This window comes from Cryphonectria parasitica, assembly GCF_011745365.1.
Source record: "Cryphonectria parasitica EP155 unplaced genomic scaffold M406scaffold_10, whole genome shotgun sequence".
In the NCBI taxonomy this organism is placed as follows: Eukaryota; Fungi; Ascomycota; class Sordariomycetes; order Diaporthales; family Cryphonectriaceae; genus Cryphonectria; species Cryphonectria parasitica.
Window position 1 is genome coordinate 499,447 of NW_024468918.1, and position 23,071 is coordinate 522,517.

At 54.4% G+C, this 23,071-nt stretch overlaps 6 protein-coding genes across 6 annotated transcripts; 3 read left to right on the forward strand and 3 right to left on the reverse strand.

Moving 5' to 3' along the window:
* Positions 1–3,586: 3,586 nt before the first annotated feature.
* M406DRAFT_269229 (WD40 repeat-like protein) lies at positions 3,587–5,553 on the reverse strand (the record flags this gene model as incomplete). Its single annotated transcript, XM_040917993.1, has 3 exons — positions 3,587–4,956; positions 5,025–5,143; positions 5,240–5,553. 3 exons carry the CDS (start codon positions 5,551–5,553, stop codon positions 3,587–3,589), a joined length of 1,803 nt encoding a protein of 600 aa, XP_040771224.1.
* A 4,408-nt stretch (positions 5,554–9,961) lies between these two features.
* Positions 9,962–11,840, forward strand: M406DRAFT_12285 (uncharacterized protein; the record flags this gene model as incomplete). The annotated part of the gene is made up of 5 exons (XM_040915375.1): positions 9,962–10,234; positions 10,277–10,547; positions 10,651–11,132; positions 11,277–11,664; positions 11,737–11,840. Coding segments are annotated over 5 exons (1,518 nt in total), but the record flags the coding sequence as incomplete, so codon positions are not given.
* A 1,126-nt stretch (positions 11,841–12,966) lies between these two features.
* On the reverse strand, positions 12,967–14,070 carry M406DRAFT_231210 (uncharacterized protein; the record flags this gene model as incomplete). Its single annotated transcript, XM_040915866.1, has 2 exons — positions 12,967–13,781; positions 13,938–14,070. Coding segments are annotated over 2 exons (948 nt in total), but the record flags the coding sequence as incomplete, so codon positions are not given.
* Positions 14,071–17,923: 3,853 nt separating this feature from the next.
* M406DRAFT_75589 (uncharacterized protein) lies at positions 17,924–18,699 on the forward strand (the record flags this gene model as incomplete). Its single annotated transcript, XM_040925885.1, has 4 exons — positions 17,924–17,965; positions 18,088–18,096; positions 18,131–18,276; positions 18,315–18,699. The coding sequence occupies 4 exons, from the start codon at positions 17,924–17,926 to the stop codon at positions 18,697–18,699; spliced, it is 582 nt and encodes a 193-aa protein (XP_040771227.1).
* Positions 18,700–19,453: 754 nt separating this feature from the next.
* M406DRAFT_334927 (acyl-CoA N-acyltransferase) lies at positions 19,454–20,115 on the forward strand (the record flags this gene model as incomplete). Its single annotated transcript, XM_040920985.1, has 2 exons — positions 19,454–19,622; positions 19,712–20,115. The coding sequence occupies 2 exons, from the start codon at positions 19,454–19,456 to the stop codon at positions 20,113–20,115; spliced, it is 573 nt and encodes a 190-aa protein (XP_040771228.1).
* Positions 20,116–20,517: 402 nt separating this feature from the next.
* M406DRAFT_343387 (NAD(P)-binding protein) lies at positions 20,518–21,406 on the reverse strand (the record flags this gene model as incomplete). The annotated part of the gene is made up of 2 exons (XM_040921863.1): positions 20,518–20,828; positions 20,947–21,406. 2 exons carry the CDS (start codon positions 21,404–21,406, stop codon positions 20,518–20,520), a joined length of 771 nt encoding a protein of 256 aa, XP_040771229.1.
* Between the last annotated feature and the right edge of the window lie 1,665 nt (positions 21,407–23,071).

A 23,071-nucleotide genomic window follows, 5' to 3' on the forward strand; every position in this document is an offset into this window, starting at 1 on the left:
GAGGCCAACAACATGCCACTTGACATGAAGCAAGAGGGCTTAGAAGCGGAATGAACCGAACGTTTCCTGTCGCATATTTCGTTATTGTAGGAAACTGAATGCTGTCTCGGGACCGAGCACGGGTCCGAGATGTGATCACCACGACAAGCGAATTGTTGGCTTTCCTCGAATACATTGTTATGCATGAAGTATTCTTGCGTTGAATCAGAGAGGATCATCATGTAATTTTTCAGAAGACTGCCTTGAATTATAGTAATTACAAGATTGGCCATTGTTTAATCGATAAGTGTCATTTTTGTGTTGTAATAATTAGAGCTACATCGTTCAGAGAAGAGCCTGCAGAGTAATTTAGATGCGTAATGAGAGGTAAATGATCCAAATACATTCACAATGATCAAGAGAAACAGGTACTCATTCTTCTTCCATTGCAAGTGATGTGGCTGTCCAACAACGCAGTGGTCTGCTTCTACAAACGTACATGTGTAATTATATACAAGCTTTTGACCCCTTCATTAATCTATAAGTTAATTTATTATCTATTCACACACCGCCTTCCCTTTTTCTATGCTGAACCTCACCTCAAGACGGCAGCTCATAGCGCACAGGACTCGCCACATGCGTCATCTCATAAGCCGAGCTGCCTCCCAAGGGCCGAAGACCCGCAGACCTCCCAGCATCAAATTCAGGAGGCTGCGTGTACATCTCATGCGGCTGCACATACATCTCGCTCGGCGCCATCACCATGCCCTGCTGCCCCGCCGTTGCTGCTGAAGGTGAAGCCCCCGCCCGCAGCGCCCCTTTATCGTCGTCGTCGCCGCCGTCCATCTCCTGGCGCTGCTGGTCCGGCGGCAGCTCCGGCGGCATCAGCCCTTCTGGTGGGCGCCGTGCTGCCCTGCCGGCGCGATGTCTTCTTCGCCAGCAGAGAAAAGCCCCTGCGATGCCTGCAATGGCGACGACCGCCACGCCGATTCCTATCCCGGCTGCTGCGCCGGCTGAGAGGCCTCCTTGGGCTACTGCTGCTGTGCCCCCGGCTGATAATGACGATGATGATGATGTTGATGTGGAGGCTGCGCCGGTGAGGCTGCTCGTGGCACTGACGCTGTCTGCCGTGCCCGTAGCCGTCGTCGTCGCCGCCGTGCCCATGGTCAGGTCACTCGCCTCGTAAACAAGCCGCACCGCCCAAGCATTGAACCCATCGCGGCTCGTAAACCCAATAGGCTGCGTCGTCCCGTTACTCGTCGCCGTGAGGGTCGTCGTCCCGTCCCCCGCGCTCCAGGTGCACCACTGGCTCGTAAACGCCGAGTCCGTGATGGTCGCCTTGCACAGCATCGACACGCCGCTGACGACGGGGCAGCACGTCACTGTCGTCGTGCCCTGGGCGGCGTTTTCGCAGGCTGTGAAGTAGCCGGCTGGGCAGTCGAGGCCCGGCGAGAAGTAGGAGGCTTGAGAGAGGGCGAAGCCCGTGGGGAGACAGGTTGAGGAGTCCTGGTGCGGCCCGCAAGAAGAAGAAAGAGTGGGTATTTAGTATATTTGACTTACTTGCTCGATGACTTGATTGTCTTCTTTCCCTTATCTTTCTGATGTGGAGGGGGCCAGGCAAGAGTGAAAGAGGATTCTGGTGGGAAAGAAGATAAAAATGAAGGAAGAAAAGCAAAGACGTACGACTTCATTGACAGCCCAAATCTCGCTCTTCTCATCCCATTGGATCCCAGAACACGCAGCCGGCGGCGTGAAAGTTGTGGTGAGAGGGAAGATGGTCTCGGTCACCACCAAGGTGCCAGACGTGAATGTGGTCGTTACCGTCATGCTGCTTCTGCTGCTTCCTGCCGCTACGTTTCCTCAATTTAGTCCCTCATCGCGAACAGAAGTGCGAGGAAGAAGAAGTTTACATAGTAAACGGTGCAGTACTATTCCCTTCTCCTCCTCCTCCTTCGGAGAGGGGAGAAGGGGGGGGGGGTTGGAAAGAAAAAGGAATAGGAAAATCTGAAGAAACGGGACGAAAGCCACATGGAGAGTGGACCGCCGAGGCTGAAGGTGGGTGTGATGGTGGGTCAAGGGCAGATTGCGACTTCAAACGGATCCTTCAGCGCATAAGGGCGGCAGGGGGTCCTCAGGTACGCGTAAAGGCTGTGAGGTGGGCGGGGGAGCTGAGAAAGTAGCAGCAGCAACGTTTTTGAGGGAGGAGAGCAGGAAGCGCGCGTAATATCGCACAAGTTGTGTCGCAGACTTCATGAGTTTCAGCCTGGGTCTGTGTTTTGGGTCGTACGCTGCCATTGAGAGTCCACAGTCCATCATATATTTGTCAGAGCCACTTGGGGAAGTATTTGGCAGAGATCAGAACAGACATCTGCCTCTGATTTCATGATCACATCTCATGCTGCTTCTATGGTATGTTTGAACGGGCTGTGTGGCGGTTGGTCCTCTCTTGTCTTCCAGCTCTCTTGAGAGCGGAATAGTCCTCTTCCCCTCTTCCTGTAGCCCTTATTCCCCAAGCGAAGCACCGACGCCGATATTCCCGTGGCCCCTCGGAAGGAACAAAGTGCAATGCGCAACAGACGAGCGGGGACATCCGGGGCCTGGTATCTTGTGGAAGAAGAGATAAATAAAAGACGAAGACGGAAAAAGGACACACCACCAGACCTGTCAATTGTGTCCATGTCCGGCCGTTCCCATAAGCCCCTTTCGATCCTCGCACTGATGAAAGCGCATCCCAAAAAGTCAATCAAACCACGCCGAAGTCCAAAGTATCCCACGCCAGCCAAGTGAATAAAAACCCTTGTCCTGCCTTCCCGTTCCCTTGCCCAGTGACATCAAGTGCTGCCCTCGAAATAAGCCCGCTGATGAGATATCGAAGTTCCATAACGCATTATCTGTTGTTGCTTTGTCCGTGCTCGCTGGCTGTCTGTCGTTTGATTTGTGTGTTCGCGTGTGTGTGAATGTGTGTGCCATCCCAAGCGAGGCAATGGACAAAAAAAGAAAAAGGAGGGAGGGGGGGGGGGGAGCATTAGGAAGAAAGATGTGAGTAATGATACAGCGACAAATGTATATGGGAATCGCTTCTAAAAGATGATAAGAGGGGAGGTAAAGAGGTGGAAATATGCCAGAATAGCAAACTGCTCTTGTGTTTTGATATTGGAAAGGCTCCCCCTGATTGCCTTGCTGCAAATCGCACAGGGCGTAGCGTGAGCAAAATCGAGCCAGCCGCCGGGATAAGGAATAAAATCACCATAAAGCGCCAGAATGGGGAGCATCAGAATTCATCGTCAGATGGATCGCCATTGAAGTGCGAGCCGTCGATGTCCTTCTGCTGTCGACAGCCATGGTGAAAATTGGCCAGTCTCCCCCGGTGCATGGTCTGCTGCATAGGGAAAATGCCACCGTCCAACAAGTCAAGGTGCCATCCACTTTGGAATTAATTCACCATAAACACATTGAATCCCTGGTGAGTTTACGGTGAACATGTTGATTTTACCGTGTATTCACCATGCACACCGAGAAATACACCAGGAATTCTCCAGAGGCTGGGTTGAAGCCGATGTGTGACGGGGCAAGAGACTCCCAAGGCAGTCCCTGCTAAGAGATGAGCTCAGCGGATGATGGGCCAGTCCGACAGGCGCCCTCCTCCATCTGTATCCTCTCTTGAGCCTGGTTTTCGGCCAAACACATTCCAGAACCGCAGCGTCTCATCACCCGCACCTGTTACAACCACGCGCCCGTCGGGGCTCATGGCAAGGTAGAGAACTCGGTATGTGTGGCCTGTCAGGCTGACGACCTGGGTCATGGATGGGTACTTCCACACAACAATTTGGTTCTGGCTGTAGCCGTGCGTCGAGACGATCTCGTTCGAGTTCTTAGACCAGGCGATATTGCAGACCTGGCTGCCCGTGTCGACCTCGTTAATGACGCTTCCCTTGAGCGTGTCGTGGAAAATGATCCTGCGGTCGGCCGTGCCACCACCTGATGCGAGGAGACCGCGCTGGTGTGGCGACCAGGCGATGGCCTTGACGGCTGCAGTGTGGTCCGAGAACTTCCACAGCGGCGTTTCGTTGAGATCCTCCCAGACCATCAGCTTGTTGTCGTTGCCGCCCGAGGCCAGCTGCCTGTCGTCCGAATTCCACTTGAGACCGCAGACCTCCTGCTTATGGCCAACCAGCTTCCGCACCCACTGGTCGGGTCTCCTGACGTCGCGGTGGTAGATCAAGCGGTCACGGGATCCCGAGGTGAGGATGTGCGAGTTCCATGCCAGAGAACCGACCCTACCAGTGTGTCCAGTCATAGTTCTCAACCGCCGCGTCCTCTCCGCATCCCAGATCTGCACCAGGCCCTTCCCCGTGCCGATGGCGATGTGCGTCCCCTTTTGGATCCAGGACACGCTTGTGACGGTGTCGTCCTCGAGCTGGCAGAGCTTGTTTACCCTGCTCGTCTGCGCGTTCCACATGTAGACGCTCGAGCCGAGCCCGACCCCCAGGACGTTGGCCGAGCCCCAGTCGACCAGATTAAGATAAAAGTCGTCTGCCAACTCAGGAGCGTCCAGCACCTTGTATGGCACCTTGCTCACCGCCCTCGGCTGCCTTCTAGGACTGAGCAGCATCTGCTGGCTGCCGAACCTAACGGGCGACAAGCTGTAGATCTCCGCTCTCGTGTCCAGATTCGGGCCGTGGCGGCCCTGTGGCGTCTTGGAGGGAGTCATGTGGCCTCCTACGCCGCTGAGATGGCGAGGCGACATGTAGGAAAACAGGTTCTTGTGTGGTGTAGACGGGGTCATGGTGGGGGGTAATGAAGGAGCGGGGTTAGCAGGCGGCGTATGAGCTCTCGTGCCGTCATTAGCATGCGCAGACCGCGAGGGCCCCGGCAGAGCGTGATCTGGAGATGCTGTTGGTGGTGTCGCCTGTGCAGCTGTGCCCTCGAAAAGCTCAGCGCGGAGCAGCGTGTTGTATGTCCGGTTTGCTTGCTCAGCTAATCCCATCACACGTCAGTTCCACGAACCAGAGACACCTGCTTCTCAGAAGTTGAACAGGACTCACTTCGTTGGAAATTCAGCTCGCCGTGAGAAGGTCGCTTAGCCCTTGCCGCGCTGGAGGGGGTGCCTGGCTGGTGAAGGCTGAAGTCGGCTTGGAGGTCCTGGCTCCTGCTTGGAATGAATCTGCCAACCATTTAGCTTCCCGTCCTGGCGCATAAGACAGAACAAGGAATAGAAAAAAATCAATGTCAAAACAAAAGATCGCGAGCGCTGCCCCACCTGTCGCCATTTATCCTCTGCCGCTTCCTATGCGGACTGGCTCCTGGCGTTGCCTCCCGTTGCGTACGACTAACTCTCCGTAGCTGATCGTCCAGCGCATCCACGTCCAACCCTGCTGTCCTCGACACGTCGTTATGGCGCGCCATCGATGTAGGGCGCCGCGAGCCGCCCTGTTCCACGTTGTGCTTAACCTCGAGGCGGGCGCGGTCAGCAGGCGGCGGCGGGGTTGCTATCCTACGTGGAGTGTGAACACCACTGTCTGCACCAGAGCAACCCCTCTTGTCCTTCCCTAAGCTATCTGGATCGAGCGTCATGATGGTCGGCGGTGGAGGGACGGGGGCGGGGCCACGAAGGCCTGTGAGTAAGGGATGGTGTCTTCACCAGGTTGAACGGCCTTGCTGGGGGTGGCGACCGTCCGATCTTCCAAGGGCGTCGTTCGTGAAATGACCGATCGGGATGGTCGGCCTGCGCACTCGTTCGTTCGACGGGTCGCTTGAGGTGGACTCTAGGAAGGCGCTCGAGCAATCCTTGTTCGTCCAAAGGAAAAAAGTTGAGGAAGGCTTCCTCCGTCACAGCGCCCTCTCGTCACTTATGTGGTCGTCGGCAACAAGGAGCGAGGTCGTCGTGGTTCTAGCGCATGCTATTGGTATCGACCAGGCGAGCGAGTGCACGGCGCAGCGCCCAGTTGGGGTATAATAGGGATAACAATATCGAAGCGAACCGTAGGGGCGGGGTGGTGTGCACAATAGGCAAATGCGAAAGTGCTATTGTCGATCGGTTATCGAAGTTTCGCGAGGGTTGTGGCACAGCGTCGTCCTGTCTGGTCACCGCCGTCGGCGTGAGGCCGTCGTTCTCTGTGGAGGAGTCGTGAATGAGAGTGCAGCAGGCACAAGGTCAGGATCAGGATGGTTTGGAATGCGTAAGTACTCTGGTAGCAGCAGCAGGGCAGGGCAAGACAGGGGAGCGCAGGGCTGGGGCTGGCACTGGCACTGCACTGGCACTGTTGCTGGTGCTGCTGGGTGCTGGTAACGGTGTAGGAGGGAACAAGCTACGCCAATTACGGGGGGAGGGGGTGTTAGGGGCTGGGGGTGACTTAGGGTGCTTTACGTACAAGGGGAGGGGGGCGCCTTCTGTTTCCAGGAGCAGCTTTCTCTGTGGGCCCATCTGCCAATCAGAAGCTAGAGCCGCGGTACACGATAGACTAGCGCGGCTCAGCTGTCTTGAGCAGATTCCAGGGAAAGCAGCACCCAGAAGGAAGACGCCTTCTCTTATCATGAAAGAGCCACGATGGCTTATCTCTGGGTCCTTTACTACCTAGTACCTCCTAGCAACTACGGTATGATGTAGTCCACGACAACAACCATTTCTCTGTGTTAATGTGCATTCTCGAGCGAGGAAGAGGTCCAACCTCCACATCATTGATCGTCCTTTACCTACAGTCTCTACTGTTGAGTTTTCTCATATATATTTTTTTCTTTTCCGGGGAGACGAAAAGCCGGGTCATCGTGGACGTGCATTCGAACCATGGGATCCCACCGGTGGCTGGGACGACTGGCACCAGCAGTAACAAGTGGACACATTTTGAGGGGGAGAGGGGAGGGGGGGGCGTGTGCTTCTGTGATGGGATCATCATCCTCTCCTCCTCTCCTCCCTTGTTCACGTCTTTTTGCCAACCTTGCTTCGTTTGTGTCGGTTGTCTGTCCCGTCCAACTCCACTGTAACTGGTCTTTCGAAACCTTTCAAGACTGCTCTCGGCCAAGAGATCAATCACGGCGCCACAAGGGCGCTTCCTGACTCTCGTCAGAAAATACACTACATCTCGCCCACCACCACGACTCCTATTGCGCATGGGTCATCAAGTCAGATGACCCTTCGTGAATCGCCAGGGAGGACGAGCCAAGTGGAGGGAGGCTGGTAGTTCATTGTTATTGTCTTGTCGCGTACAACTGTCGAATGACCGTGACGACCCCTCGTCCTCTTCCCCATTGCAAAGAGAGCTCCCAAGGGAAAAAAAAAAGGGTGGAGAATAGAGGGGCATTGTTTGTTTTCGAACCTGGACCCAGAACACGGTATTTCGATTGGAGCTAATGCAGGCCCTGACGGCTGGGCAATGACAGAGAGAGCAGTGAGCACCTGGATTGTGCCGGGGGGAGGGGCTGGAAGCACTGGCTTCCCTGCCCAGCCATGTGCGCAGCGGCTTTTCTCATAGGTCAAAACCCCCCTCATGACTGCGACCTGACGCCACATTCTGCCACACGTTGGCGCTCGACAACTCTTGCGCGCCGTTTCGCGTCGCACTTGCTGTGCTCAAAGCACTGCTAGTGCCGAGACGCCCTTTGGGGAATGAGTGGATCCCAGGCCCTCCCTGCATCCCTACTTCACCACAAGTTACTCATGACCTCGAGGACTACCACATCTGACAGGCGCGAAGACTCTGATGCGATCGATTACTACATACACGTCTTCTCACTGTATATCAGCTGTCAGTTCTCTGGCTATCATGAACTTTTTGTTTCGATGGCTCCACACCATCTCTAGCTTATATCTTTCACAGCTGCAGTGCAGAGTATCTGTTTTGACCCGGATACCAACACGATGTTGTCCAACCGAACCGATCTGATCTTGTGCGTCAACCCTGTCAGGCTCGTCTCCCCGTGGGCACTCGACTCCCTTGCGGCGCCTTGACAGCACAGAGCGCCTTGGAATACCGCAACATGGGCCCACACGTCACGTTTGCGCTTTGGAGATACTCAAGCTGCAACAACCAGAAACGGGACAGAAAAATGGTCGGAATACGTCACTGTGTAGTCTCATCTCTTCCAAGGAGTTCAGCCTCTTGCTGAAAATATGAAAGGTTGATCCCGGATTTTTCTTTAAGTTGAATTTCATACTTGGGCCTCCTTCCTTGCCTCTCTGTCTCGTTTCTCGTCTTTCCCTATTTCTGCTTCCCCTTCTTTTCCCTTGTGCCGAACACCCGAGGACAAGTCTCGGAAGCAGACGCTCTTGGTGCTGTTGTGGCGTGCAACGGTCAACTAAAAGCGGCCGCTCCGCCATGCTGACCATTTAGGAAGAGGAAGAGGAAGAAGAACACTAAGAAGAACAAGAAGCAAGGTTTTACTAAGTCCTTACGAATGGAGAAATATGAAGATTCCCTGGAGGCGAACATTAGTCGTGGTCAGGATTGTTAGCACGCGCTCGGATGTGCTCTCGTCACTCCAATCTCATCCCAGCATGCATCATCCCTTGCTGTGCAGCGTGTACCACCCTGAGCAAAGTTGCTCCACGGTGGCTACAGCGTAGCACCGTTTCGCAAGAGATATTTGGTCTCGTCTGACGGCTGGAGTCGACAGCTGTGGGGCCAAAGTTTATTTTATCTTCCTTGGAGATCAGAATGGCACCTCTCATCTTTTGATCGACGGGCCTCTGCTGTTTGCCCCATGGAATCGACTTGCACGACATGCGATACCCGATGCTCCTGGGTTTGAGCTGGCGCAAAGAGGGTCAGTTTAGTGTGTGTATGTGTGTGCTCACTGTCTCATTACCAACAGCGTAGCCGCTGTGACCCTCAGCGTGCAGAGATGTAGCCTAGCTGGGGTTGAGACTCAATGTCTCTGATTAGATTGACATCGGCTTGTGAGAGCAATGCAGGCGCGGGAGGGACGTTTGGCTTACTCGTCTAGCCAACAGACCAGTTATTAAATATCCTGCGGAGCAATGTTTCAAGCTCTGTGATTCCTGTCTGCACATCTCCCTCTCTTCCTCCCCTTGCCTCTCGCCATCTTTTCCCTTAGGCGGCAACATCACATTGTCCGCATCACGTGGTCGCCGTCCAAGGACATGGCAGACATCAAGGACACCGTGATTCCCAAAGCTAACAATAAAACCCGGCGCCGCGCTTCTATTGCACGCGCTCTTCACGTACCGGCTAGCATAGCTCGACATTTGAGACACAGTGAATCAGCACCGGAACGCAGTCAGAGTCCCACGTCCAGTGCCTCGCTGGGTCGACGAAGAGAGGAGGGCAAAGCCAGGCAGCCAGACGCTGCTCTTGTTGGCCCAAGCCCGCCATCCGTCACTTTGACTAGATGCGAGGTGGACAACAGTGGGGAAGAAGATGATGATGCTAGGGGCGCCGAGATTCCCGATATTCCTCTTCGCAGGTCCAACACGAGGATATTGGGCGCGGACTTGGGCGTGTCCTCGCTCATTGCGCTGGAGCGCATACTCGCTCATGGAGACCAGCAAGGGTCTCAACCCATTCAACCACCTCCTCCTCTCCAGTTCGATCCCCCAAGGCTGAGGTCTGAGAAGAGGTATGACGGCCACCAGTTCGAGGGCAACGTCCTGTATCCCGTCTCTGAACGCTCATGGGAATCTAGTCTTCCCGATGTCCCTGATGCCTCTTCGCCAGAGCCCAAACCCATGCGCGAATCGAGCTCGACTCCCAATCTCTTACGACGGGAGATTAAGCCAGACTTCGCGCCGAGAAGGGAGGAGGAGGACGAGGAGGAGCTGCCCTTGACATCAGGACCGGCCGTGGAAACGCCGGGGTTCTCTGCTAACCTACCTCTGCTCTCCTCCCTCCACCAGAGGGCAGTGAGCCTCACAACTTCAGCCACGTCCGTGACAGCGACATCTATACAGACGGACCGCTCATGGGCGCTCCCTCCTCTGCAGGCCAGGCGTCTCGACGACCCCGACACCGAGGACCGTGCTGACCACCAGGACGACGTGGATTCGGGCAGCTTCGAGCTCGTGATCCCGGCGCCAGTCATCCCGGCGTATAGCCTGGAGCACCGCTCAGAGCTGCTGTTCTCCGTGGAACACCTGCGCGTGATCTTCTCAGACCCAATATTTCTGGGCCGCTTCACGACCTTTGTCAACGTCTATAGACCACACTCTATTCCGCTGCTTCATTACACGCTAGACGCGCTCAAAGCAACCCGCGCCATGGACTGGATGAACGGGATCATCACACGGAACTTGCGACTCAGCGTCAAGCAGCCACAGCAACAACAGCTGCTGCTCCTTCTGCAGGAGCATGATGTCGCGCTGAGGTCGACACCCGAGCGAACGGTCAACGACAGCCTGCGGCAGACAACCGAGGCAGCCCTGGAAATACTGGCGAGGGACGAGCTGCCAGCCTACACCACATATGTCTGGATGGTCATCGTCGAGGCGTCGATGAAGAAGAGGATCAGGGGCACCATGTCAGCAGACCTGCAGGAGATGAGCGAGGGGCTTGCGGAGGTGTATTGCATCAGCGACCCGGCGAGGGCGGATAATCCGATTGTGTTTGCCTCGGAAGGTGAGATTTGCTGTTCGTCTTTTTAGAGCGTACTTTTGCTTGTTTTCTATCTGGGTGATCTGGATGAGCACTAATCCAGCAACAACTTCTTGTTCATTCTTAGAATTTCACCGAACAACACAATACGGTCCAGACCACGTCCTCGGCCGCAACTGTCGTTTCTTGCAAGGCCCCAAGACAAACCAGTCTGCGGTGCAGCGCATCGGCGAGAACCTCAAGCAGGGCAGAGAGCACTATGAGACGCTGCTCAACTACAGGCGTGACGGGCGCCCCTTTATGAACCTGCTCATGTGCACGCCGCTGCTCGATGCCAAGGGGGTCGTGCGCTACTTTCTGGGCGCGCAGATCGACGTGTCGGGCCTGGTCAAGCACTGCTCGGGTCTTGAGTCCCTGCGCAGACTCGTCGACCGTGACGAGGCGGAGCGCAAGAGGGTGTGTGACCCCGAGTCCGCCTCAGAGTCGCCTGCAGGCAGGAGAGACGAGTTCCGGCTGCTGGCGGAGCTGTTCTCCTACCCAGAGCTGGATACCGTGCGTCGATTTGGCGGGCGCATGCACAGCAGCAGCAGCTTCTCGCAGGAGGAGCGGGTGCTGCAACAACAGCCCCTGGAGGCGGCAGGGTCGACGTGCCACAAGCCGCGTGTGGTGCTGCATGACGCGTACGACCCGATCTCGCCGCTCTTATCGTCCCGACATGCCGGCAGCCGCAGAGAACTGAGGGACACTGCACAGTGCTGCGTGACGGCCGGCATGGATTTGACCTCTTTGATTGGTTCGCATGACTGTCCTTCAAAGGGGGGCGTCGACTCATCAGCTACAAAGCCGCATGCTGCGGTCAGTGCTGCTGCTCCTGCTACTACCATCTTTGAGAACTACCTGGTCGTAAGACCATACCCTTCACTGCGGATCCTCTTCGCGAGCCCGTCCCTCAGGGCCGCAGGAATCCTCCAGAGCCACCTGATGAGCCGAATCGGCGGGAGCCAGAGGATCCACGACGAGCTGGAGAGCGCGTTCGCGACGGGCCAGAGCGTGACGGCCAAGGTGAAGTGGATCGCAGGGAGCGGGCTGCGATACACGGCGAGCTCGGGCAGCGGTGGGGCGGCAACAACGGCGGCGGTCGGTGTTGGCAGCAGCGAGAGTGCGTGCAGTGTGGCGCCCACTGTGAGCAGCGTGGACACGGTCGGTTTGGAAGGGCGACCGCGCTGGATTCACTGCACTCCGCTGCTGGGTGCGGATGGGGGTGTCGGGGTGTGGATGGTGGTCATTGTGAATGATGAGGACGGGGAGGTTGTTGTCTCGTCTGAGAAGGGCCAGGTGCGGGAGAGGAGTAGTGCACAGCTCGTGGGTGGCGTGGGTGGCAGTGGTGCTGGATCGAAGGGCCCTTCTTCTGGAGGGTCTTCTGGTGCTGGTACTGCTGCTGCTTCTACAAGAGGAGGAGGAGGAGGAGGGCCAGGGGGGGAATGGGGTCAGGTTGTGGAGGAGAGGTCGCTTCGTGACTTTGCGGCTATAAATGGGTTGCCTGAGGATGAGGAGACGAGGAGGCGGGCGAGGGGACAGAGCCTGGAGAGGGAGTGGAACGGGACGTCGAGGCATGAGGGAGGGGAAGGAAAAGAGGAAAGGGAAAGAGGCTGAAGGGGAGGGGTGGAGGGGTAAATAGGAAGGAGGTTACATAAGGAGTTGGGTTTTTTGTTTGTTTGATAATAGGTCAGAGGGGGAAAGGGTCTTTTTATAAGCGTTGTAATTTCTTCGAGCCTTGTACACTTATATATACACGACGTTGAGTACGTCGCATACGTAATAGACGTGAAAAGAACGAAAATGTGCTTGAGTTGGTCGTCCTTGGTCATGAAGTTGGGATATGGAATAAACAAGGTGTGTGTGTGTGTGTGTCAAAACGAAGGACAAGACTTGGACATCAACACAACTTCCTGTGCGAAACACGCCTCTCTTTCTTTCAGTATATTCATTTCTGTCGCCGGTCTATACGAATGACGAATTGTGAATCCGTATCTGGACACTCGTCTCTGCCCTTCCGCGAGGTTTCTTCCTGGGCAGATCTATTAAACAAAACCCGAGTGCGTGTCTATCTTGGGGAGAAAAAAAGCCCCTGTTTCGCCCCCTGCAGCGTTGTCGTTCCCTCGCAAAAAAAGGGTATTATCGTCGTGTTGTGCTAGATGACCAAGGAACGAGCTTTGAATGAAAGAAATCGCATTAGGATCAATTTTTTTGGTTCCTTTGCCGGTTGAGTTTGCTCGATCCTCCCCTCCTCTTCCATGGCTCCTTGCTTGAGAGCCGTAGCAGACAGATAATTAACCCCACTGTCGAACGTAGTTCAAGCCTGTCTCTCTATGTTGTTGTTGTTTTGAGTGTTGTTGACAGACTTCCCCTTCGTGTCCTCCTCTACCCTCTAGGCCTGTGCCCCTTCCGCCTGTGCCAGCCTCGTCCGCCAGCCATCACAGACCTCCTCAAACCCACCGACAATCTCACCACAGACACTAGCGCACTCCCTCCTCTCGAGGCGCTCGCCCCAGTTGCCCTTTGTGATCCAGCGCTCGCCCTCCTCGCGCAGCTCCTCGTCGCGGCGCATGTCGGTGACGACCTCCTTTGCGCTGCGCAGGCGCCTGGTGGCGGTGGTGGTGAGCTGGCGGCCGACCTGCAGCAGGTCGGACAGGTCGGACAGGGAGTGGACGAGGTCGGTGGTGAGGTTCTGCAGGCCCATGATGCTGGCGAAGGCGGCCTGGGAGGGGCGCGGCATCATCTCCTGCAGGGTGGTGATCTCGGGGAGGAGGCTGTCGATGGTGTCTGCGTCCGGGGGCGGGGCGAGCGGGTTGAGTAAAGGGAAGGTGAGGTTCTGGATCTGTCGGGTCTGGTGGGTGAGGTGGGTGGTGAGGGCCGTGTGGGCCGTGATGAGCCGGCTGGTGTTGCTCTCGACGCTGACCTGGGACGAGAGGTCGCGCAGCCCGTCTGTCACGCGCCGGAACACGCCGTCTGCGTGCCCGCCGTTGCTCTCGGTTCCTCGGCGGGCGAGCGACTCGACCGCGTCCATCTTGGAGACTAGGCCGGACGGCATGCCGGGGGAGTCTAGGTCGGATTCAGAGCCGTACTCGCTGCCGTCGTACTGGCTGCCCTTCCTGCGGTGGTGGCCTCGGCCGTTGGTTGCGGGCGGCAGGCTTAGGCTGAGGTGCTTGTTTCTCCTCTCGCCTAGGCCTGCGCCCGAGCCTGAGCCTGCGACGTCGACTCCGCTATCTCGAGTGCCGTCCCCTCTCCTGTCTGCCGCGCTGCTGCCGCCGTCTCTGTTCTTGTGGTCGTCGTCGTCGTCGTCATCTTCCTCTTGCACCCCTGTGTTGTTCCTCAAGTCCTCCTCTCCAACCTGCACTTTGATCCCTGGTGTACCATGGCCCCCTCGCCTCTCGTCATTGTCCTCCTCCTCCTCTCCCTCCTCGTAGTATCCCTCACCGTCATCCGACAGCGCATCAGCCAGCTCGTCGGCCAGGTTGCCGAGCCCATTACCGCCCATGCCACCGAGGCTGCTGCTGTTTGGCAGGCCCATGCCGCTGCTGCCAAACATCAGGCTGTCGCCCTCGCGGTCGCCGCCGGCCATGGAGCTGCGGGACTGGCGGCGCGAGTGCAGCTGGGAGGGGGAGTAGGTATAGTCGGAGCCATCGCGCGAGTGTGTGAACCGAGGCGTCGTCGGAGATGCCATCTCATCTCTTTTGTCTGATTTGGAGGGTGGGTGAAGTTTCCCCTTGAAGGTGATCGATAGGACGAGGACTTGGAACTCCTTTTCTCGTCTCGTCTTCTTTCTCTTGCCCACTTGTCTGTTGTGGTCCTCGTTTCTCTGGTCGTGAGGCTCGGGCCACTGAATTTCTTGTCGTCGCGGAGAATAGTATTATCTCGAGGGGATCAAGGATAGGGAACAGAGTTTTGTCGGTGGTTCGATCGTCGGTATGAGTCTCTCAAGGAGAGGAGAAGGGGGGAAACGGAAGAGGGGTCAGATTTGAACGTGGTTCGCTCGCGGTGCTTCTTCTAGAGGATTGTATCTTTGGTGTGGAAAGACGAGAGAAAGAATAGAAATCGCACGATTGAACGGATGATCGAGAAACAACGGTGAAGAAATCAGAGAGAGGGGCTGGTTGTCAAGATGCTCTGGCAGAATTTTGGTTTGCTAATGACAGCAAGTAGCAGTAGTAACGCATGAAGATACCAAATCACCCCCCCCCCCTGGACGGTGGCCTGGAGACCCCGTAATATTGAGAGGTGGCATGCAGTGCACGGGTCAAATTAAGCAACCAAACAAGACGCCTTAGACGCGTTTTCCAGCAGGGCCGCTTGGGCACCCGTAGACAGGGGTCTTCCTTGCGTCATTGGGCTGGCTGGGTTAGGGTTACACAAGTTGGGGCGGGAGCCCTACTGTAGTAATCCTAAACAGCCTAGACGACTGCCACACGAGTGTACAGCACCTCAGTGATGCCCTCGTCCGCGAAATATACCGATTGCGCTTGCTGATCATGACGGTGCTGAGTGTCAAAGCTGCAGTACACAGTACTATGATATCAACGAGCTTGCTCGGCCCGCCTATTGCCTCTACTACGACTGCAAAAACCATATTCCTACAATAGTAGGCTGCTAATAGGCTGTGCATATTGTACTTAAAGACAACCTTCCTGCGCAACTGCTCCTTACATGCAGTCGTGATCAAAGTTGATGACACATCTCAGCATTGAATCAGACAAGCCTGTGAAGAACTTTGCTTATCCTCATCCAATATTATATTAGTATGTATGATCCAGACAGTCTGTATAACATAAATTGTCAGTAAGATGTTGTTACAAGCATGCTGTGAGTCCAGAGCTTTTCAGCAACCCATTGGGGGGGGGGGGGGGGTTGAACTGAACTGGTGTCCATTCCTACCGGACAGCGCTAGAATTCACGAGCATGGCCAGGTGGCTCACAACTGATATGGTGAATTGGCGTTCACCTACTTAGGGCAGTGATATCATACTACATGGCACACAACGGGTGACCTCTGCCCAGCAGCAGGGGACAGAGGCTTGGGAAGAAGAAGCAGAGGGAAGGGACCACTTGAATTCCCCTCAGTCCTAAGTCTCTTCAGTCCTTTCGATCCAGTCTGTATTGACTCCACATCACCGTGATTCTGCAGTCACCTCCGCTCCGCTCCTCTTCCATCCTTCTTCACTTCTCACAGGGTTCGGGCAACGGTGGCACAAGCTGGAACCAGGGCCAGCCAGAGAATGATACTTTACTACAAGACAAATGTGTTTGAAGTGACGGGCCTCTTGAGCCCAACGCCAAAGAGCCTTGCCTGGCTTTCAGTTTGTTTGGCAAAGGATAGACGCGTGACTTGGCCTGTTCATGAGGCTGAGCCTAGGTCTGGTTTGTGGATGGAGACCCTCAGCTTACGACTGGATAGTCTGAGGTGAGCATGAGAATAGACAGCCATGTTTTTGTTGCTCAGTGCAATAGCACTCCTTTGAGAATAAAAAACTTCTTCTTCACAAAAAGGGCAAGGCGAGCATAATAGGCTAGTGTAGAGCAAGTTTTTAGCTGAATAACAGGGAGAACAATAGAAGTTTCTTGACATGTTCTCCCTCTCAAACACTCTCTTCTGAAGGAGTTCAAGTGACTGCCGCCCATGAAAACACAGCAGGCCAGTGGAGGATAACACTGCCATTTCCTAGAAAATTCGTGTGTTGACATCTAGGAGGGAAGTTCTAATGTGTCTGATCAGTGTTCTTTCAATTGAAAATTATGGTATATATACCCTGTTGATGATACTTTGATTGGCCCATCACAGTGCACTGCCAAGAGCTCAGAATATGATGTTGATGACATTCTTCGCTCACAAGGCTGAGGGAGGCTCTGTTTCGTCTCAGCGTCAAGCGGGAACCCTCTGTCCGCTTTGGAACACGGTATTAGAAAGGGGAAAGGAAAATAGGAGAGAGTAAAAAGAAACCACAGCTTTAAGAGTCCACGCCCCATCTCTAGCCCAAGATGAATTGGCCCTTTTGTCTTGGCTTCAGTATGCGCCACAAGTCAGCCCTTTGCTTTTTCTGGTCGGTTCCCCTCCTTCAGCCCAGGTGTGCAAATGCAAGAACCAGGATCAGGGGTACTATCCTCTGCCTTAGTGTTTCGATTTGGTTTTTTCAGCCCCCCCTTTCTCGACCCACATACTTAAGCCAAATCGAGCAAGACTTTTCACACTGCCATACACACTGTATTTTATATCAGATATATTATCTATTATATGTATGTAAAGCAAGCCTTTCTATACTTGAAAAAAATCTATAAAAAAAAGAAAAAAACTAAAAAGAAAAAAAGCTTACTAATAAGCTTGTAATGATGCACTGCAGTATCCTAAGATCCTAAAGTACACAAGGGGTTTATGCTAACAAGAGCGGTGTCAAAGTATGAACCAACTGAATACGGAAATGTAAACAAGTAATTCGTGCAAGTGCTTTCATTCGCCTTTGGGGCCATTCAAGTGTGTGACAAATGAATACTTAGATTGACGACTGAAGAGCTATGTCTAGTGGTCTATCTAATGGTAATGAACGTGTCCTTATATATCCTGCTCTTCAGTATGGACCGTAAGAGTCGACGAGCGACTGTTGCGGTCCCTCTCTGATTGGTCCTCATTCCTAACCCTAACCCTTGATTGCCTAATCCTGGTTGGGTTGTCCGCGTGCTAGATTGTAATCGCTGGTCCTTTGTTGGCGGGGCCTGTTTCGTGACCTGCATGCTGGATGGGTCATAACAAAGCTAGCTAACTAAACAATTATCAAGCTGACACAGCAATTTTGATTTACTTCTTAATTTAATCAAAATTTGAGAAAACAAGCTGTAGGTAGCTATAGTACTTTTCTAGGCTATGAGTACAGATATCTGCTATGCGAGATAGTGCGAGAAAGAATTCCGCGCGCACTAATGTATCTTTCCTTTAGGCATAGCGCTGTGGGGGGGGTTGATTTCTCGAAAGGGGGGGCTGAAAAAACCAAATCGAAACACTAAGGCAGAAAATAGTACCCCTGATCCTGGTTCTTGCATTTTCCCCAGACCCCCTGCTCCTGTCGCCATCGGCCCGGATCCTGATTCTTACATGTTGAGAACGTGAAAAAGAAAAAGGGAATAAATTCGAGGACCTCATATCTTGAGCCTTTCGCTCTTCCATCAACTACTTTGATCATCATATGTCTGGGGGCAAAAAACCCGGTCTCAGCAACGAGTACATCATTGCACTGTAACTCACCTGGGCTTGTCTCAACGTCAATTGAGATTGATCAAAGCTTGGGCAACGAAACGGTGATTTACAGGGCGTCTCTTATACACTGCGACCAATCACCACCCACTGTGTGCCAGCCATGGCCATCAACCCATCCTCTCCCAATGGTATAACCACTACAGTCTGTCAGTCGCCTGTCGACCCATGGGCACTCAATCTGAATGCACTATTAGCAATTATCTTTGGTTTCATCAGCGTACTCAGTCTTGTTGTCCAAATTGCAAACATGAAACTGCGCAACAGAACACAAGAGTAAGTTGAATACCTGTCACTGTCCCCAATGTAGCTGCCGCAGCAATTTCTCTATGGTATCGCACGACCTCTCGCCTGCCTTCTCAAGGCCCTACTTATGCCCACCTACGCCCGCACCTACGTCTCTCATCACACTGATCCCCTTCCCCCACACCATCACTACAGTATCGATGCCACTTTGTCATCAGAATATTCAAAAATTCTCACAAGTCAAACAGTACCACTCCCAGGGAAGCAGAGGACCATGAGGTCTACGGTCAAGGTGGCATTCGATTGAGCACGCTCGAAGGAACACAGGGGATCCCTGCTCAGCGTGTGCGCGATGGTCAACCCGGCCCCTGGACCGATTACGAGTATAATGCTGAGATGAGACCCTCTTACCCCGTGCGACCGAGGATCTTGCATGCTGCACAGAGTACTGCATTGGCACCCCCGGACGGCCTGGGCGCAAGACAGAGGATGCCTCTTCCTCCTGGCCCATCTCAGCACCAGCTAAGATGGCAGCGAGGTACAGAGCATGCTGCTGCTGCTGTTGACTCGCAGGGTTACGAGCAGCAGTTTTCCCAGGCCCAGTGGCACAACAGTGGTGGACACAGAGTGTAACCTGCTTCCTACCAAAGAGCGGAGCGGCTGCATAAAACAACAACTTCGCTTCGACCCCCCCCTCCCCCCCCGGTATTGTTGTCAGTAGCAGGGATAAGCAATCAACAGGGCGATATGGGCTCGAACATCAGCCAGGAAGCAAAAAGGGTTATGCGATGGAATTATGGACTGTAACGAGGTGTTGGATTCTTAGGCAGGACATGGAAAGGGTGTGTATGGGTTTATACTGGTAGAAAGTGCATTTTACATTGGGAGTTTGACATACCGGACTGCCACTCTTTACACTCTACGCTGTGCAGCCACTGTGCGGCATTCTGTGCCTGATCGTTGGCTTGTACAATGTGGTGTACCCGCGCTGGGGTTCCCCTTCTGGGATTTTCGACTGTCTCCCGTAGCGGGTCACACAGCAGTGAGCCGACCATCCCGCACCCCACCAAGCCACCAACGCCTGCTAAACGCAATAGCAATTCTGCAGCTGGCGGTCCAAGTTCGATCGACTCACCCACTTCAAAATTGCCAAATCCGTCTGTTCATCACTGCTCGACTTTGCAGAGGTTGGTTGTCCAGCTGTGGGCGTGTTTGCATTTCAGTGCAGTTCTTTTTTTGCATCCTCATTTTCTTTTGCCCCCTTTCCTTCTCTACTTCTTCCGTTTTGTCATTCCATATCTGATTCGAGAAAAAATCCCATCGAGTGAGGTGAGCCTCATTGTAAGGACAACCAACACACACTCTCTCACACATCAGCCACGCCAGGATGGCAAACTTCAGGCGCTTTAGGCCCGACGACGTGAACAAGTTCTCAAAATGCAACCTCGACCCCTTCACCGAGACATATGAGCTCAGCTTCTATCTGCAGTACTACGCAAAATGGCCTTCACTGTTCCAGGTTGCAGAGGACCAGGACGGCAACATCATTGGCTACCGTGAGCTCCTCCTCTCCCTCTCTTTCTCTTTCTCTCTCTCTTCTTAAATACATATGACCATCATGGCTGACTCGTACCCCCCTCAAAAGTAATGGGCAAGCTCGAGTCCTCCCCAGCGTACTACAAGGGCTCCGAGCACTACCTCCCCTGGCACGCCCACATCACCGCCCTCACTGTAGCCCCCGAGGCCCGCCGCCTGGGCATCGGCAAGCTCCTGTGCGAGCAGCTCGCCGCGGTGGCAGACGCCAGCGACGCCTGGTTCGTCGACCTCTTTGTGCGCGCGTCCAACCGCAAGGCCATCACTTTCTACGAGAACCTGGGGTACAGCGTCTACCGTGTTGTCAAGGACTACTATGGCGACAACCCGGAGGATCCCACGCGGGACGGGGAGGATGCGTATGATATGCGGCTGGCGCTCAAGAGGGATGTCAAGAGGCAGCATGTGAGGGAGGATGGCATGGCGCATGAGGTCAATCCAGAGGACGTGTGGTGAAGAGACAGGCGTCCAAGGGACCGCAGGAGAAGGAGGACGAGTTGGGGAGCCGAGAGCAGATTTCTCCTCCGTCTGGCACACTTTGCCAGTAAGCATCTACGGTTTGACGAACTTTGCTGTCATACCCTCTCGCAAAACATCTCGAGAATGTAGTCACACGTTCTGAACCAGCTGAGAATCATGGTTCGACCTCCTTTCATTCTTGTTGCTTGATCTGATGGCTTGTTCTACCTGTGCTCTCATGATGTCGAGAAAGAAAGGAGGAAAGAGAGAGAGAGAGAGAGAGACGGAAGATACAAAGAAAAAGAAAGAGTTGTCTAGAGCTGATCTGAGCATTCTATGCAAAGGTGTCCAGTCCCAACCCGCCCACCCCAAGCAAGAGACGGCGCCACCAATCCCTTATTACACCCACGCTCCATCTACAGCATACACACCCCCACTCACAAAGGTGCTGTCGGGCCCCAGCAGGAAGCTGATCACATTGGCCACCTCCTCCGCGGTGCCCTGTCGAGGAATCGCGCTCGGGTCATCAAAGGGCGCATCCGCCGAGCGCCCGACCAGGTCCCAGTTCTTTTGCATCAGGGGCGTGTAAATCGCTCCCGGGGCGACGGCGTTGACCCTTACCTCTCTGGCGCCGTTCTCCTGGGCCGCAGCCTTCGTCAGCCCGATCACGCCATGTTTGCTGGCGTCGTAGGCAGCATGCTGCGCGAAGCCTGAGGACGTACACAGACATGTCAGTCAGCCTTTAGAAAAGGGGGAGGGGAGCAGGAAAGAGTGGAAGAGATGTGTGTGTGTGTGTGTGTGTGTGTGTGCATGAGCAGTTATTCCTACCCTTTGTCCCGTGGATCGACGAGACATTCACAATCGACCCGCCGTCCACCACGCTCCTCAGCTCTGCCCGGAGGCAGTACATCATCCCCGTCAGGTTCACCGACAGGATACGGTCCCACTCGCCGTCGTCCAGGTCCGTCACGGCGTCTCGCCCGTGGCCTCTCCCGATGATCCCCGCCACATTGGCCGCGCCGTCAAGCCGCCCAAAAGTCTGGAGGATGCCTGCAATCCACGCATCGACCTCGACCCGCTGCGAGACGTCCACCCTGGCGGTCTCAAACCTCCTTGGGGGGGTCTGCGAGCTGAAGAAGGCCTCTGCCGAGGTCAAGGCGGCCGGGTCGACATCTGCTATGCAGACTGTGGCGCCCTTGCTGGAGAGGTTCTTGGCGGTAGCGAGGCCGATGCCGCTCGCACCTCCTGTGATCGCAAACACCTTGCCTTTCAGGGGTAGCAGGGCCATGGTTCGTGGGCTGTCCTGGTGTTGAACAAAAACTGGTGTGGATCGCAAGCGTGAAGAAGAAGAAGCAGCAGCAGCAGCAGCAGCAGAAGAGAAAGAAAGCAAAAACAAGGTAGAAAAGTCCAGCCTGGTGAAGAAAGAAAGCTGACGTATAAAGTTTATGTGTAAATATATATATATGTAAGTATATATACATGCGGGTGTGAGTATTAGGCGTGTGCAAGCGATGATTAAGAGAATCAACTCGGCCAAGACCAGAACTCAAGCTCTCGAGGATGCCGAGATGTAATTATAGTCTTGGGCCTCTGGTACTATTGTTCCCAGACGTCCCAATCTGCTCCCTCCTCTACGCGACGATCTTCCACTCCTCCTCGTCTCCAAAACCGCGTCCATCGGCAAGCGGGTGATCTGCGGCACATATGTAGTATGCAGTGCATGGGGCGGAAGGGCTCAAGGTGCTACCGATAGCCTTCCCGCGCATAATCACACTCTGCGGCGCCCGCTGCCGACAAAAGGTGCTCCTGCATGAGGGCCAGCGCCTTTTTGGGAAATATTGATTGGAACGGATATATGCCTACCCGACTACTAGTAAGAGTGCCACTCAATGGATGATGCATGAATGATGCATAGTATCGTGGGTTTTGGTTTTGCACCATTGGAAGGGGGCTTGTGGAGAAAGATTCGATTGTGCTGTTGGAAAAAAGTCCCGTCGGCTGAAAAGGTAAGCTTTGATAACTCGACGGCATCTTCTGGCCGTGGTCGAGGAATATACTGTTGCTGTGCTCCTTGGACAGGGCCAGGACCCATTTTTGGGAGAGTCTATAATGGCCGTCGGTTAATAGCAGAGTTAAAAAGAAAGGAACGGTAAGGAGGGGTGGAGAGGCAAAGGGAGGGGGGAGGGGAGACAGAGAGCGAGAGAAAAAAGAAAAAATGATCTCTCAAGAGGCCAGACCTGGGAAGTTTGACGCGGCAGATTCCAGAGATCGTCGAGTCTGCATGTCCCGAGGCCGCAAGACTCGCCACTCCGCCTCGGCAGGCAACCGCCCGGAGCAGGATTATGACGAAAGAACCTTTGTGCGCTGTTGTACTAGCTTCGAGCCCTTCCGTAGGAGACCCAATAACCTGGAAAATCCCCAGCTTCGCGTGGTAACATTGTTCCGTACAGGCTTGCCCATTCAGGCCGGTAGATAAGAAGATTGTCGGTTCAACGCCCGTCTCCGGGTGGCCGGAGCTAGCCGCGGCGTGATCGATCCTGCGAGGTTGCTCACATCGTACGATTTCCCCCCTTCTCTTGTCGTGACCTGCAGAGTCTAGAAAAAGACGTGTCTGAACAGGTCTGTGGTGGGTGAGTGGATATGTGGAGGGGAGTCAAGAGACGGGTATCCCCTCATATACACTCGCAATCACATGCTCCCGCTGGCTCGACCTCTGCTGCGAAGAGCTCGACTGCTCGAGAGTAACTTCGAGGTGACTACCGGCCCAGATTGCGAACATCTAGTCCAGTGCCTCTGCTGCACCAGGACAAAAAAGAAGAGGGAAAAGAAGAAAGAATAAAAGTCAACCAAAAAAAAAAAAATTTAGAAAGGGAAAAAAAGACGGCCACCACAGCCTCGCTGACGGTGAGATAGATCTCTCCTGCCTGGTGCCTCAAGCAGAACAGCGAGAGCC